At 38.2% G+C, this 18,162-nt stretch overlaps 1 protein-coding gene across 1 annotated transcript in view; it reads right to left on the bottom strand.

Moving 5' to 3' along the window:
- Positions 1-558: 558 nt before the first annotated feature.
- The window catches only part of CABCOCO1 (ciliary associated calcium binding coiled-coil 1), a 44,270-nt gene continuing 26,666 nt past the window's right edge, over positions 559-18,162 (bottom strand). The window contains exons 5-7 of the mRNA XM_068197101.1: positions 4,573-4,632; positions 4,073-4,213; positions 559-1,391 (exon numbers count right to left, since the gene is read on the bottom strand). Coding sequence (XP_068053202.1) covers positions 1,350-1,391; positions 4,073-4,213; positions 4,573-4,632 — 243 coding nt within the window. The 3' untranslated portion in view covers positions 559-1,349. The remainder of the gene's footprint in view (positions 1,392-4,072; positions 4,214-4,572; positions 4,633-18,162) is intronic.

Raw genomic sequence — 18,162 nt, forward strand, 5'->3', positions numbered from 1 at the left:
AAGTAAAATGCTCTGTCCTTTCAACCAGTGAACCATTGGTTTGCAGGAGCTCCATGCCCACACTGGGCACGCACTCTGCAGGGCACACCCAGGCTCCTGGTGCCCAGGCACAGCCACCGGGTGTTGTCTTCAGCTGTGGGATCACGTCCTGCTGAGCACATGGGAAGGACCCTTCCAGCTGCACACTCAGCACTGTGCCCACCAGGAGCAGTCCCTGAAAGTCAGGCAGCATCAAATCAGACCTTTTAGGAGAACTGCTACAAGCTGTTTTCTTCTTTTGAATGGCTGAGTCAGGCTTGCAAATTTTTTTCATTTACCACCACCAAAAAATGAGGATGATGTTTAATCAAACAAAATCTAACTTTTTACTTAGTGGTAAATAAATATGAAAACGTAATGAATAAAATACTCTGTTTCCCATGTATTCCACTAAACATGCAATCCAATCCAGCCTTTACGCTTCAAAGCATGACTTGTATTTCACTTGCTTTCTAGGGCACAGAGTTCTGTGACACAACAAATACAGGCTGCAAGTTTGAAACGTAGATGTTCAACCGGTTCTTCTGAGGTCATTTATTTGGTTAGAATCCTTTTGAGCATGAAATATATATATTTATATATAATGTCTGACAAAATATGGAAACATTCTCAGATGAAAGGATACATGCATTCCAGAAAAAAATCCACTGAAATCTAAAGAAACTCTTCTTGGAATAGTTAAGTGCAAACTCCTCAGTTATGCAATTTTAATATGGTGGAAAGAAAGAAGTGTAAGCTATTAAATTTGTTTTAAAGCTTAGGAAGCAAATTAAACCAAAATAACATACATATTATTAATGAACAGCTACAGTGCAAGGTGCGTAATTACATGTTAATTAAATTCTTTCCTTATTATATCTACAGTGCCTCAAAATAATATTTTCCCTCTATGTATTTTCCTTGTAGCAACATTTTCTGAAAAAAACCATAGGTGTAAAGCAGAAACTGTTAAGTATTTCACAACTGGGAGAATGAAACTACAGCTTTTTTTTTTTTTTAAGTTAGAATTTGTATTCAGAAATAAACTGAACTTCAACATGTTTTAATGATGTGTCCTTCTATTTATAATCTTCAACTTAAGTCTAAACTAAACAACAATGCTGGCAGAACACCGTAAATTTGAGGGACTGGGATGAAATACTTCCAGGTAAATGTTAATAGAACCCTTTTCCTCTATACAAAAATAATTTGGTTCAGGTAGTGAGCCAGCCTCTGTATGTGCCATCCCCTGCTGACCAATTCCTGCAAAACTCAGCATCACCTTTCTTCTCTGGCTATTTAGGACTTCTCAGTTTTTCTCTTCTCCAAGTCTAAGCTTCTTCCTGCATTTGCAGCTTTTCATTTAAGTCTGCCTGTAAAGAAAATCAGAAGAAAGAAGTGGTTATGATGGAGCTATCTTAGGCTGCACATTGTCTTTGTGGTCTTGACACAGTGTAGAGCAGCAAGGCAGACATTATCCTCCACACCTTCCTGTTTTGCAGACAGAATGGTGCTCCAGTCTGTCCTTACGTGATAACACGTTATCACATTGCCGTGCACAATTCCGATGGATGGCATGGCTGCCATGAGCAGGAAGTGATCTGGGACAGCCATTCCTCACGTAACCTTGTCTTGGGAGATAGGCTAATTTTCCTGTATTCTCAGACAGCCTTTACCAATAGACACCAAATCAGAAAAATTGCTTTGGGACCTGGTTGTTCCTACTGTTTCCTTTGCTGCAGATGTTTGTTCTCTAGTGTAATGTGTTTTATTGAAACAGTGCTGGAATTAAAAAGCATTACTGAAAATGAACAATAAAAAACCGTATTTCTGTGATGCTGCTTGTCTGTCTTAATTACAAACACAATTATGAATATGTATCTCATTCTGGAAATCCAAACTCCCATAGACATTGAGTGTTTAATTTGCAATGTAACATTTGTGGGGAAGGTACAGGGGTTGTGATGTATTCTAATGAAATCTTTGGCAGTGATAATGCATAGCAATCTCTGATTTTATGGCATTTGGAAATGTGGGATCACTGGAAAAAGGGCCAAAACATTGGTGTTTTATGGGTAATTTATGCATATTTTTCAGTATGAGCATTGATCACTGCAAAAATACAAGAGAAATGGAAGGAGTGCAATGACAGTATTGCAAAGAGCCATAAAGTTTTGTTCAAACAACTGGGACAGGCTCACAGGTCTTTTACAGACTCTATATAAACTGTTCCAAAACTCAGAGTTATAGTCTTAATGGAGTTCAGGTAATTTTGATACAGCAAATGGATTTGTACCAGAAGTGCTTGCAGTAACTTGACATTTCAGGAACTTTGTGGCTTGCCAGTCCTAGAAATCCCTATTAGTGTTATTCTGCAATATATCAATGAGTAACCACTGCTGAAATGTTTTCAAATTTCTCATCAGCTCAGATTAGAAGCAAAAGGCTGGCATTTCTCTCTCAACTTTGTATCTTTGGAGATGGCCTTCACCATATTCAATTCAAGAATCAACAAATACGTCTTTATCCCTTTATGTGATGTGTATACTTGGTTGCTGGAACAGTGATCCTCTAGGCTAATCAACTCCCAGCCACTCCAGATGCCTTTTCTTCTCCAGTTTTTACACACCTCTGTCTCTTGTCCTACCTCCACTGAAAATCCTCTGCCACCACACTTTGCTATGGCCACTGCTGAGACCACTGAGTGTCAGCACTGTGATACCTGACTAAAAGTTATTTTCTAGACTCAATTAGAGCAACAGCTGCCTTGTTAATGCATATGTTGAGACATAATGCAGATTGTGAAACCATATTTCACATGAAACAAAAAATGGTATGAGTTTTATCATGAATCAGGTAAAAATCTAATTATAAGATTTCTTCAGAGGTCAAGAAACCGAGAAAACAGGTGAAAATGATACACTGGTATCAGAATTAAAAAATTAAAACCTGAGGGTAAATTACTTTCTTTGTATACAACCAGAGTTGCAAAAAAAAACAAAAAAAACCAAAAAACAAAAAGGCATTTTTCTAATATGTGCAGTCTTGTAAAGGAAAAAAACAACTCTTAGCACTGATGTTAATGGCATCAAGGTCAAGTGAAAACCAGGTATTTACGCTTTTCTATTGGTAGGGACAGGAATGAGATAACACACGCCAGAGATTTCCTCCCATTCCTTAAGACATTTTGAAATGGAATATGAACTCAAATAGGTAGATCTAACGATCTAATCTATTCTAATTCATATATTAATTAATATAATAATTCTAATTGATATTCCCTACTGATGCATAGTCCAAGTAAAGCAATTTACCAATACCACAGTATTTTCAGATAATATTAGGTATTTATTAAACTGCTGCTTAGTCAATAGTGTCTGATGTGCTGTATCTGAAGTTCAAAGTGCCTAATGCCACCTAGTTGTTGCCAGTAAGACCAAATTCCAGCAGCTCCTTGGTGCAAGTCTGTTCTAGCAGATTTGTCTTTCAATCATTTCCTGTTAATTCCAGTGACAGCAGCTTCCTTCCCTTCCATGAACCTCACAGAAAGAAATCACGGACCCCTCAGAGTCTGAAGACCACATACTGACAGATGATCTGTTTCATTAAGGCAGCTCTTGTGTAGTCACACACCTACCAGACAAAGCCTAAATTTGGCATATGTGAATCATTTCTTACACAAATTGAAGGATGTGTGACATAGATGCATCTAACAATTTATATTAAGCACACATTGCATATACTCTAGCACAGCAGCTGGTCCTGAACCCCTAAGAAGGAATTTTATCACTGACATCACTGAGAGCAGGATTTGGCCCATGTTTTTGACACATAGTAAGGCTGAAGATATATGTTGTCATATTACTGAGGTTTTTTTTCTTATCATATGTAAGCTGACTAAACTAGGAGTTATTTATAGAGGCTAATTCACATTTTTACAGCATATGGATGTGCTTTTTGCCAGCTTTAGCACAAACACAGTTTATATTCATTAAGACTGAGCTAGCTAATTAACCATAGACAGAATTAGTGAATAGCTTTCTAGTAATAGTACCTCAAGGTTGCCAATAATTTCATTTGGGATTTCACACACTGCAGACTTCTCATCTTCAGCAGTGACTCCAGCTACAGCATCCACTCCGGAAGATGCTGCCTCTGGACAGGGCTCTTGCAGGTAATCCCCATGGTCAGACCCCTAGCAGCAACCAGCCAGAGGAAACACTGAATTAGAACATCTTCCTGCCCTCTATGAGACCCAACAGCACGAGCACAAAGAGAGGCAACAACACGCAGAGCCGTCGCGGCTGTCTCACACTACCCAGGCCAGGCAGACACATCCTCCCGCAGGGCGAGAGCCCAGATGGGCTCACTCAAAGAGATGTCCTCTGCTGACTGATTAATGCATTAAAACTCTTTTCATTCAATCTTAGAAGAGAATGCATGCTATGTCCTAGAGATTAAATGCCATCAGGAACTGGGATCCAATGGAAATTCATAGAAAAACAGCTTAGCACCCCTCCACCCAAAAATAAACTAAAAGGAACAAAATTGTACCTGAGATACTGTTGCTGAAGCTGAGGGGGAAGCTGCAGGTTGGTCAAGTTCAATCTCATTCTGGTAGTATAAAATAGAAAAAAAAGAAAAAAGAATAAAGTAATTTATGTTTAATTATTGCTCGGAGATTTCTTGCAGTTTTTTTTAAATGGAAATGAAATGTCTGGCAAACAGCAAAAAACAATACCTTTTCTGTTACTATCCAGGTGCTCAGAACTGGAAAGCATTCTGAAAATTATTATAGATCAGCTTTAATTTCTAGTTGCATCTCAAGGGGCCCTCTTTATAATGCTTGGAAAGAACAGATGATTTTCATAATTTCACAACACTACAGATTCTTACTCATGTGGATAATTACGTTTAGAAAACACAGTGCTTAGGTAACATTCTGTCTTCCCAGTGCAAATTTGTCACTTCTGAACAGGGACATTGTTGCACCTTGGAATTGCAGGGGAGTATCAAAGGAGTCAGTTGGAGTGAAGTTGCAGTGCCACTAAATCAAATAAGGCCCTAAAGAAACTATTTTAATATGTAACTATAATTTAAGAGTTGCTAATGGTCTGAGTTTTGCTGCTTCTCCTTGTTCCTTTGCTGTGACCGTGGGAACCTCACTGCAGGGAGGGGGACCATGGCACCTGCAGCTCCAGGAGCACTTTGACAAGGGCATGGCCTTTCCCCCATGGAGCAGCTGGATGAAGCACCAAGTCCATGCTCAGGTTCTCAGGAGTGATGCAGAAGGCAGCCCTATGTCCTCTAAAGGAACAAGGTTTTGTGTCCTACTTTAAAAAAATGGATGACAGAGAACATATGTGCCAAATAGGGCGAAAAAAGGCATTTGTGACCAAGCAAGGAGCAGGGTACAGCACTGAAATGCTGTGTTAGGGGCCTCTACAGGGGGAGTGCCCATTGAGAATACGAGGCAGATGTTCCAGTTCTGAGTCAGCGATTACAAACAGGATTTTGCTTGGATGGCGTAAGTAAACGACATTAATTCACATCAGGGTAATTGCAATTCCCATAAATTAATTTCCTCATACTTTTGAAATTGTAGCTAGGTTGATATTTGGCTCATTTACTTACTGGCTACAGTTAACATGCTGAAAATATTAAAGCTTCTATACATCTGCAGAAGAGATAGCAACAACTGAAAATACAAAGTTAGGTCTGGCCACTTTGTTGCAATAAAAATCTCTTTTGTAGTCCTAAAAGCTTTCCAGAACTTCTGTTTGGACTCTGTCACTACCTCCAAGGTTCCCTGTTACGTGTGAGCTCAGTAAAATACATAGATATTATCAGCCCATGTTTATAAGAACCTAACAGGCTGACAGAAAGATTTGCAGATTATAACTGAGGAGAAAACCAGAGTTATAGAAGCATTCTCCTTTATCACTTGTAATTCAAATTTTCAGCACTTTGTCCGTGCCTACATACTCACAAAAGAAATAGTCAGAAAGTTTGCGTTTGGTATCAAAATGAAAAAACTGATTCAAATTGTACTTCTTTCAGAAATAAAGACTCTTTGTTTTCAACTTGTATTTTTTAAAAAAATTAGAGCTTTTTTAATTTAGCAACTATTTCAATTTTCTCTGATTTCTTACCTTATGTTTTCTTATTAAAAATATTAGCTGAAATGGATGACAATTCAAAATAACTTTCTGCTTCCTTAAAATAATATATTTTGCTTAGTTACCTATTCACCCAAAATATATTTTTATTTAGATTAAATTATCATTCCATTTATTCTCTCCAGTCCAAATTAAAAAAAAAAGTAAAATTATGTTATAAAAATAGACCATGTTTTTAGAATTAATTCCAAGCCAATTGAATACACTTTTGTTGCATGGATAAGATTTTCAGAGGTTCTGTTTTTCCAAATAATATTTTTACTTCACTGAGTCTTTTTTACAGAGACCCATTCTTTACTCATCTGTTCCGTGTCTAATAATAACCCTTGGATCATTAAGAAATAACTAAATTACAGCAGAACTAGTCTCTTTAATGAGCCATAATAGTCCCAACATTCAGCCAAAAGTTTTTTTAAAGACTGTGAAACTTTAATGTAGAATATGAAGCATTTTGTTTAGTAATAACAAGTTTATGAGCAGGACTACCATTTACAGCCAAAATATAGTGACCTAAAAATGCCATTCTGCATTGCTCCTTTCTATACATTGTGTCCTTAACAAGTCCAGGGGAAAATTAGAACGAATGAATTGTGGCGAGAGCCCGAAGCCAACAAACGTATTTAAATGAATCCTTCTGATGCAATACTTTCCTTTAAAAAATACAATTAAGTCTTTGTGTTTCCTTCGAACAAAACCTCATGTTTAATAGCACCAATGGCTCTGTAGTAAAATCTATTTAAAAACAGAGAAGGAGACACAGTAAGTTTTACACAGTTACAGAGGCTTTAAAAAAATATTGCTAGTTTCTGAAGTCTGAGTAAATTTATGGTGAATTACTTCCACTGACCTACATTAAAAACTTCACTCTCCTTTTTTTAATTCCTGAAGATTTGTCATTATGCAAGCATTATTCACTATGACAAAGATGTATTACTCAAACTGTCCTCTTGAATCAATATAACTATTGAAATGTGAGAAACAGTCTGGCAAGATGATAATGCCTTAAAAATTAATTGGCAATATTTTCCTGCACATTGCAGTCCAAGAGGTCCACAGGAATTCAAACATAAAGACATTGTGAGGCAACTGCAAAAATGTAGCTGGCATATCAGTGTCAGCTGCTCTGAAAGAGACTGCAGGGACAATTAGGTGCATTATTTCGTGCACTATTCTTACCAGTTCGGAGGTGAGGTGGGGTGCCAGGAGGCTGCTTGGCCAGGGAAGTCAGCACAGTTCGATATGGGACTGATGGGTCAGCACCACGTTCCCAGCCCAGTGGCACCAGCCCGGCTGAGAACTCAGCTGGGGCAGCCACTGCTCTCAGAGCACAGCCCCGTGCCACAGTCCTGCTCTGGAATTCTTTCTGGTACAAGTGTGCAGAAAGACAGGTTTGCATAAAAAGCGCTGCGCTGTTCTGCACATAAACTCACACACTTTTCTTGTTGTTGAGAGGTAGCAAATTGCCTTTTTACAAATGTAGGCAGAGAAAAGACAGTAAAACAGTACACAGGGAAATTTCTAAAACAGAATAGTAACAGGAAAGAAGATTGGTAAAGCATTCTAATAGATGAGTTGTACAGATGTGGTAGTTATTATAAAATTAGCTTTGCATAACTTACCAATATACCATTGCATTTTCTCCCAGATGTTATCTGTTACTTAAATTAATTTTGCTTAAGTTACTATTATTGCAGATTTTATCCATGCTGTATTTTATTATTTAAAGTTTCTGTGGCATAGAACGAGCCCTGGCTGATAGTGTTACTTTAAATAATATATGGAAGAGATTTTAGTATTATAGAAATGGCTGCTGGAAATATCTTAATAGTCATAGCACAGGATGTCTGCTCTCAAAATATTATGTAGATTAAAATTAGCTATTTACTTACACTCTGATTCAAGGCATTGGAAAGGTTTACAGTATTTATATATGTGGTATGAAGGAGAACAATCTACTCCAGGAATAAATATCAGTTTTGGAATTAGCAAAGCTAAGGTCAAGGTCAGTTAGGCTTTACTAAGGTACTTGCTGAAAATGAAAATTCAGAGTTTATGTTTACTTATTTCATAAATGAGAAAAAAGGCTGCGGGGGTGATGCATTTGCCTCTTTGATAGAAGGCTTTTGTATCACAGAAATATTTAAAAACCATTTTCTCAGGGTAATATTACCTGAAATTCCATACTCCTTTCCACACAGTCTTAACATCAATTCTCTGCAGCTAAACTTACCAAACATAGGAAAATAATTATTTATAAGGATTGAAAAAAAGATCCCACATTCAACATGGACCATTTCTAAAGCCTTGTAACATCTTTCCAAGCCTTTCAGTGGATATGGGTTTGATTTATTTGAATGGCAGATGAGTTTCAAAAAGGGAGCTCTTTGTGCATTATTCTCTATATTCATATCACCTGTGTAGTTTGTACTTGTTTGCCCTGGGACCTTGATGCCACCAGAGGCCTGCACAGATTTCTCTCCTATATATGTGAGCTTTCCTATCAAACTCTGTAATACAGGATTTACATTAGTTTGCTATTCATGCTAAGCATGGCGGGCCACACACCTACAAATGTGCTGAATTTCAGCTGCTGCAATAAAAGGCACTTACAAGAGGTGGTTTGTTGGATGCCTGTATTTCATGTGGTTGAATTTGAATGAATACCTAATGGACAGAGATGCACTGACTTAAACCAGCCTGCTTTTTTTAATCCCTCCCCTTTTACCTGCCAGCGTATGCAAACACAACAAATCCACCCCATCTGCCTGCGGAGGCATCGCCCACGAGCGTTCCCACAGGAGGTTCCTGGGATGCTGCTGATAGCTCTGCAAATACATCTGCCATCCTCTTTTGCAGCAATCCAATCCATGAGGTCAAAAACCAAAGGATTTTACGAAGCACTCAAAAATTTAATCCAGATATCTGATCTCTGTTGTGTGACTGAGGTAGCAGAGCTTCCTCCTGCACACCCTTGCTACATGCATTTGTATTAATATTAAAAGTAGAATTAAGATCAATGAGGGCCTAAATCTCTGCCTCTGAAGGATGTTCCCTGGTTTCTAATGATGCACATGGAAATTCTGTGTGTGTGTTGCTGGGCAGGAGTTTTCAAAACACTATTCCTAAAAGAGAGAGAAGTTCAGTGAGTCAAAGGTAAGTTTTATGCTCTTTTCCCCGCATTTCAAAATCCAAGTCAATATGTTCTAAAAGAGTTTTCCATGTTTCTGATCTGTGATGTGAATCGACTTTGATGACAACACATTAGTAAAGAATCTAGTCTAAAATAGCCATTTGAAGCAATTTGGTGCCTACATTGACAAAACAGGATCTCCTCCTCCCCCCAGGAAGCTGTAAATCAGTCAGTGACATCTGGCCTCAAGGACATCAGAGTCATCTGAAATGTGGTAATTTATATTAATGAACATCAATATTAATTTTTAAATAAAAAGAATTTGCTACTGCTATTATGTTTACATAAGAAATATTATTTATAGCTTGTGTTCCTCCTTTCCTACATTTTGCCCATAAATTACTGTAAGGAAACACAATGTCACAGTTACAAACATTTTTCCTTGGAGTTAAAGCTTTTACATATCCTCTTACTGCTTTCAGTAACTACATGAGGACAACCAGGATTTTCTTGCTACTCCAGGAACTGTTGCCAATTTTAATGCTTGACTGAGTAGAAAAGGGTGCTTCTACAAAAACAACCAAAGCTTTCCTCTCTAGAGATATCTTAATGCAGAGTGCCCTTAATACCTAGATTCTGTAAGAATCTATCTTAACATACCAGGAAAAAGAAAAAAAACCACAACAGACCCCCTTGATTTTACTAGGCTGCAGTTGTCTTCTAGTGCTTTTACCAAGCTTCCAATTATTGCTGCCAATTTGCAGATTATTTAGAAAGAAAAAATAAAAGACATAAAAAAATCCCCAGCTGGCTTTAATGCTGAGGACACATCACTAAATGATTCACCTTGGAATGGTCACTCTAAATTCACATTGCATTTAGCATTGCCAAATCTCCTAGAGTTATGGGATTACAAGAGAATTTCAGCTTTCATTTAAAAATAAAGTTAGCTCTTATGGTTGCAGAGGAAAGATTGAAAACATGAATCTTGAAAGCTCAAAACTAGACTGCACTGAAAAAGAACCAAACAATTATTTTTAAGCAACTCATTATTTCTGGGATATATCTCATCATTTTAAATACTCAAGGCTAACAGAACCCTTTAAAAAAATACTTACAGATTTTCAGGAGGGCTGAAGTGAACGATTTTTTTTTGTTTTGTTTTGTTCTTGAAAGCGCAATTCTTGCATGTTTGGACTCTTCAAAGTACCAACCCCCTCTTTCCACTTCAAGGGACCATGGAACAAACCATGGAACAAGCAAAGAACAGCCAGCTCCTATTCTGGCCGTACAGTCATAATCAACAGGGATCTAAAATAATGTAAAAAACAAGGAAAAAATCCTCACAAGCACCTTTCCCAGAGGAACCACCTATCTAGTTCTACAAGTTTTTTAGAAATGAAGGCCCTTTTATTACTTGTATGATCACATCTGAAAACCATAAAAGTAAGTTCTGTTGAACCCAATGAACAACAGGCAGTGGCATCCACCTTTATCAGGTTGGAGCTTTACACGTCCTTGTTGTGCATATCTTCTCCCACATTATTTAATCAGTAAAGAACCAATATGAATGCTGATAACATTATGATACAAATGTGAAACAAAACTTGGCCAGGTGCATCTTGGTACCTCTTTCTGGGACCAGGCTTCAAACATTTTATAAATACTTGCTGCAGTTCCATACTCAGAAAACCAATTTGCATGAGAGCATGTGCCTTTGGCAACAAAATGGCCTATAAGAATTAAATTGCTTAGGGGGCTGGTATTCATCACACCTGCTTTAGGGGCTCTGTCAACCCCCTAAACCCCTGCTTGCAGGAAGTGCAAAGACAATTGCCTCTCCTGAGAGACAGTCAACTAAGTCAAATAAGATGAATTAAGAACCTAAAAATTCCTTAATGTACCTGCCCTGGACTGCAGCAAGCACAGACTGCTCTCTGGCCTTTTCCCAAGGGGAACCTAGGAAAGCTGGCTTCCTCACTCAGGGTTCCTGGTTTGCCTGGTGCTGAGAAGTACAAAATATTCCCTTTTTTATTCAAATGGTCACTGTAGGAACTCAGAGATGATTACCAGCACCATGTGTTTCTCCTGCACCCCTGAGTGTCTAGAGGAAGAGTCAGACAGCTGCTGGCACTACCCTGGACTGTTTTTTCCAGGTGTTACATCTGAGATGCAGCAATATCTCACCGACTCTTACTGTTCCACAGGGCTTTAGGTCAGCCCTAAGACTTCCAAAAAAAGCCTGCTATTGTAGACATGCCTGTTTCCAGCATGTGTGAATCTCCAGTGTGTCTCATGCTCTGTACACACCAGTTAAGAGCAGCCTGTGTGCCCCTGGAGCTGAGGCCCACCAAACTTCTTCTCTTAGTTCAGCAAGCACAGACTTCAGGCTTTACCTAAACGGGAAAAAAAAGGCACCAAGATTCCAAAAACCCAGGAAAACTTAATCCCCCCACCTTGCAGAACAAAAAGGACCCGAGAAGAGCCCAGGGGCGCCTGCAGAGAAAGTCTGACAGCAGAAAAATAGCATTTTGCTGTTGGTACAGTAAAGGGCAGTCACTGCCTGACGCTGGAAAGAGGTCCCACCTCCTGCCTTTGTCTGCCGCTGCTCTTGGACAGCCTTCCTGTCCTACCCACTTCCTCTGAAATCAGCATTTTCTCCACACAAGACTGGTCATGGACAAGCCCCTCACACAACTGCCCTGCGCTCTGCACGTTCTCTCAGCACCAAATGCCAGATGAACAAGCTCTCTCCAAACTCCTCTCAGTCATTAGGTGCATTAGATGTGGATAGGCTTCTGTGTATTGATTCACCCCCAGCTGATGCTACAGAAAATAGCTGCACTAACGTTTAAAAGGTTGCTTTAAAAAAAACCCCAAACCAACACAACCTAAGGAATATTGATCCAGAGCTAAGAGGGGAAAAAACTGCTCACATAATTTTAAAAATACAATATAGATTTTTTTTTTTTTTAAGAAAAAATGCCACATTAGAAAACTGCACAATATATGGCCACATAAAAATGGGGAGCTTGTGTTCTTTGTTATTAGACCTAAAACATAAGGTCTTTGCCTGAGTGTGCAAGTTTCTGTTAAAACAACAATTTGTCCTGTGGACTGTAAATTCAATTACTGTTTTTATTGGAATCACATTTTGCTTTGGAAACAATCATGCAGAAAAACAACCAGTAACTTGGACATCTTAAAAACATCTCAGAACAGCCATGGCTCTGAGAACAGATCAGTTATGGTAATTCTTCCACTGTGAACTGCAAGGTTTTTAAAATCCATTTCCATATTTTTAATTAACACCTAGTTAAAAAAAAAATCTTACTGTAGGTCATTTTAATCACAAATGGGAAAACAAATTTGTTTTATCAGAAAATTGATTCAACACTATTTTAGGGACTTATTTTTCATGTTTTTATCATAAAAATTAAGCCATTAGCATACATTTCCCAATTTGGGAATGCAGAAGCGAGCCAGCTCTCTGAAATTTCAGTTACAGTTTTCAGTCACCTCTCTATGTGAAACTAGTCTATTTTAACACCAGAATATTTGATCAGCACACACAAACCCTCCACATAAGTCTAAGGTATCGGTGCCTCTTTACAACTCCATTTCTATGGAATTTGAATCTGCAGAGTTGTAACCATGGCCTGTTAGTCTAAAGAAACCCTCCCTTCCTTACGTGACACTTGGATTTCGTGCCCCAGTGCAAAGAGGCTCTCTCATTACGTACGTGTTCATAAATCTGTTTATGCTGCATCTCATCATAAGTGCCTGTGTTTGTTTTAACTCTCCCTTATAATCCTGTCATTCACGTTCGATAAAAATGCTGCTGTGGGTAGGGGCAGGGCTGGTCTGGTGAATGCAGGAGTTAAACAAAGCCTTGCCTCAGCACAGCTTGGCTAGGTGGGTGATTTGAAATCTAGTAAAGCTTCCCCTTGGTAAACTGCCAAAGCCAACCACACCTTGGATGATATGAGGCTGTTTTTAAGAAGGTAACATCTCTTTACAGATTATCTCCTCCCACTTCAACTTGGAAGGTTTCTGAGAACAGTCATTTCCATTTCTGTTGGGGCATGAAATGGTTTCTGCTGAAAAATAGCATAAATCTCATTCTGCTTTGACTTGTTAGGAAGCTCATGACAAATCACATAATCCAATGTGGATTTTTAGAATTTGTTTCAACAATGCATGAGAAGAAACAAACGTTTCTACTGAATAATTTCTCTCTAATTAAAAAACCAAACTAAAAACAGTCTCTTAAATCCTTATCCCTTATAAACTCTGTTAACTACATCATATAGAAAATTACCATACACACAAGTAACAGAACCAACAAAAAAACTAACATTTGCTCAAAGATTTCCACAATCATACAGAATTCTATCACAACTCAGAATAGAGAGCAAACACTTCCAACCCTGGAGTGAAAATCTTAAGCTAGCCATAGAATAAGTGAGGCTAAAGGGTACTGCATTGAATTGCACACCGCAGCCTTTCCTCTCCTCCCCTTGTACTTTGTCTTTCTGAGAAACTGTCTTACAAAAATAGGCAAAGAACACGTGATCACAAAGTTTGCATGTAGTTTGCCTGATGAGATAAAGACAATGTGTCAGCTTTTGATAGGAAAAAATGAAGCAATGATGCCAAAGGGTTTTATTTATTCCTTTCAGCAGCACCTTTTCCTTGGCAGCTTTCCTAAATAGCAATGTCATAAATACCTAGAGGGAGCAAGCACCCAATGGCAGCATCTTCTCTTGAGAATGCAGAACCATACCCAGAAACATGACATCGCCTACTCTGAAGTTGCTGTCTTTTGATCTAACCCTTAGAAGAAATCACTCGGCAGGAAAATCCAATGTGTCTGGATTGCCAAGGAGAGAAGTGGAGGAGAAGATAGGAAAATCACTAATTGCTGGGAAGCTTGGCTGGCAGTAGAGAGAAAGGCAGGCTGGATGAGGACACAGGACCTCATTTGGTGCTGTGGAAGAAAAAAGCAAGAGTGATGGGAAGCAGCAACCACATCTCATGGGTGGAGGAGAGGCAGTAAGGCTGAGCATAATCCAGCGATCTGCTCAAAGATCACACACTGAAGACTCCTGGAGGTGGGCCCTATTCACTTCCTTACCTACATCAAGCTTCTTCCCTTCAATAGTGCCTTGCTCCATCTAGACAAAATGTCACATATCCCAGTCCTTCTATCATGTCCTTCTCCATTTTGGCTTCAAATATTGGCAGAATGTGAAGCAACTCTCGCCACTGTCACTGGGTTTGTGCTTTTATGTTGGCCAGAAATATTGACCCCTGCATGGAAACACAGTCCATACACACAAACACACACACACATATGTATATGCAACTGCTAATTGTTTTTTAAGCCTGAAAAGACTAAAAAGTAAAATTACAAAAAAGGCTTTTAAAGAAGCAGTCAATACCAAAAGCTGAAAACAAAAATGACTTGACTACAGACCCTAAAGAGAAAAGACCTTACCTAGTATAATAGACAAATTTTCCTTAAAGTCCCTCTGTACAAAGTATCTTCACATTTATAGGATTGACTGGTTTAAGAGTTCTTTACAGGTGTCCATTGTATCATGTATACACCCTTATAAATCATACTGGGTGCACAGCTCCATATGGAAGAAACAGAGCTGATAGGAGATACCTTTGAAAAACTTGGCCCCGGAACCAGAGACAGGTTATTTTTCCATGACAACAAGTAATAGATATATTTCTCTCTCCGTGGTAAATTAGTCTCAAAGCAAAACCCTCCATCAGAGAAAGACCTTAAGGTGCTCTTATAATACAAGTGAATGACAAATGGAGCACTTTAACTGGATTTTTAAACAGCCTTAAAATTATTAAAATTGTGAACTTTAAATAGTTATATTTCAACCAGTGTTTTACTAGTTCTCTCCCTACCTTCTCTGATTTTAATTTTCTCACTTGTCAGCGTGCCTTGGCAGTGAGAACAAGAAAGACCTCAAACCTTTGCTGATTGCTTTCCATGCAATCTGATTTCTATAAATTAGAAGTTGCTGATGGGAAATCAGACAGCAGTACCCTTTGATCAAGATGCACATCTTGATCTCTTTTATCATTTTTTAAAAAAACAATAATATTACAACAAAAAAAAAATCATCATACAAGCTTTTCGATCAAAGTGTGTCACTGTCTGCTTCCCAGTCAACATACTGCCAGTAAATTGGCGAGGTGCCCGGAATGCGCAGGCAGCAGCTGGTGGGTTTGATTACCATCTGTACAGCCACTAATGTATAAAATATTATGTCTCCATCTAGTGGGCATCTGCAGTTTACAGGAAATTTGAAAATGGGTTGGAGCAGACTTCCGTGGGTGGCAGAAGGAGCTTCACTCGACTCCCCACCAGCAGAACTGGGCTATCTGAACCAAGGAAGGCTTTGGAGCACTGCTCCAGTTCCATCCCTGTGCTGGCACTTGTCCTTGAAATAATGTTTTCTGCAGAGTCATTCATAGAACAACTATTTCTGTTCTCACAACAAACCACCTCTTTCCAGTGCTCTGCAGCACCCTGGAAGTCTTGGTGGCCAAAATTTGAAATTTAAAGAGGTAACAGTAAAAGGAAGGTGAGAGAAAGGATGCCATTAATGACCAGAACTCCTGAAATAAACAATAAGGAACGACATGAATATGCCAAGACAATGTTTTTCCCCTTACATTAAAATATTACAAACTGTCCCCGCAACTACTTAATGGCAGGACGTACAAAACGTCTGTAAACTCTCTCATATGGTTTCTGATAACATCCTTGACTGAAAAGCAACAGGGGTAATACAAGATACACAAACCTGTTTATCAGGAGAGTGCCAAGGAAACGGTCCTTGGAACACAGATTTTAGAATCCATGTGGCCACCCAAAGGAGAAACTGAGGCATGAGCCAGCACTATGACAGCTCTCTCACAACAGTCACAGGACTAGAACAAATAGTTAATAAAGATGAATTCTACTCCACTCATTACACCACGCTCCTTTTTATCGATTACCATCCTTTTTGACAACTACTCCACCAGCAATGTCCTGACTGTGCATATTTTATGCACAGCCATCTACTGTGAAAACTGCATCCTAATGAAGAATATCAGTACAGCAAAATGAAATAAAAACCAACAAGATCATACTATTGATTTTCTCCATCCACACAGACCAGACCTAAATTCCCTTAGCTTGAGAAATCTGTTGAGATAACTCTCCAACATAGCATGATTACATTTCATTTAATGACTTTTCTGAATGCATGACAGGTCCTAAAACCACTCCTCTTTGTTTTTCTGAGTATCTTTTAATAAAGTTGTTCTAAATGTGTTTTGATTTGACACCTAAACTGGTTACAGTAAAGCATTTTTTATTTTTATCATACATTCTGCTACATTAGAGGTAAGTTTATTACCCTATAAATAATTCATTCAATGGAGCTTCAGTTTAACAGCACCTAATAGACACAGTCACTTAAGGTAGCATGCTGGCAAATTTCAGCTTTAAACCAGAAGCTGATCTTTCGTCACATAAAAAAATGGCGACTTCTCAGAAGAAAGCATCAGTTTTAAGAAACTCAGGCATGAGCACTTAAAAATGAAGTCAGTATGTGCCAACTACTGACTTTTGTACTAATTTATTATATTGCTTGCTTGTGCAGGAAGGGGATGAGATTTGCTTCAACAGAAACTAGAAGAATTAGAAACGACTGTTGCTCCCTCAACAATTTGCTGTGATAGAAGCTTTATTTTTCAGGTCAGTGCTCTCCATTTTTGATTGCTCAATGGGAGTGCCACAATGGCTAAAAAAAGAAGGCTCTCAAACTTCAGGAAATAGAAACTGCTGACTACCTGGTGAAGGAATAATGATTTATAATATATGAATAGGGGCAATAATTGGATAGCAGGCTGTACTCAAAAAAGCCTTAATTCACAGATCTGACATCAGAAAGTCATAATCCATCGATCTAGCATCAGAATGATGGATTATGACTTTTTGAGAACATGTAGATATGTCAGCTTCATGAGCATTCCGGGAATCGTAGTCCAAATTGTTTTACCGAGATCACTTGAACAACTTCAGCTTTTTCTAATAAAGTTGATGCATTAATATTTTGAAATATAAAAGTTCTGTTGTTTTTCTTTTAAATCGTAAAAATCCTCCAACTAAGTATCACAGGTTGCCATAACTTGAGATGGAAGACTTTTTTTTTAATTACCTAGAAGTTGTGTAATTTTCTGAGATGACAACAAGTTTAAACCTAATTGCTTTTTATGTCAAAAAAGTTTTCTATTCAAGTTTGGAGGCAAAATAAACAAGGTGCAAAGTGAGGGATTAATTATCTTGTTTTCTTCCAGAAAAGAACTGACATATCCTATGCATGCTTCCCCCCCGGTCTATTAAAAAAAAAAAAAAAAAGACATTATTATGTGGATTTAGATAGAATCCTTTATGAAAAGAAACACTACTCTTGCAATGCTTGTATACCTAGAGGTTGAAATACATTTTAATATAGAAGCTTTTGGCATTTTAAATTTCAAAAAAGACAGTTAGAACTTCACTCCTAAAAAAAAATATGGGCTAAGGTTATTGAATAAAATATTTACAAAAGTTCCAGAGATAATTTCATTGAGCATTGCATACTTACTTAAAAGTAAACCACAATTTCATTCATAAAATTCCATTGCAAAATCTTCCACTGGCTTTTCCCCATTACAATTAAGTGAAACCACCTATCAATAAACAACTGCGACATTAGACTAATTCAGTGGCTCAGATCGGCAAAAGCTCTTCCAAAAACGCTTTCCGCTTCA

The sequence above is a fragment of the Anomalospiza imberbis genome, chromosome 8, assembly GCF_031753505.1.
Source record: "Anomalospiza imberbis isolate Cuckoo-Finch-1a 21T00152 chromosome 8, ASM3175350v1, whole genome shotgun sequence".
Lineage (NCBI taxonomy): Eukaryota > Metazoa > Chordata > Aves > Passeriformes > Viduidae > Anomalospiza > Anomalospiza imberbis.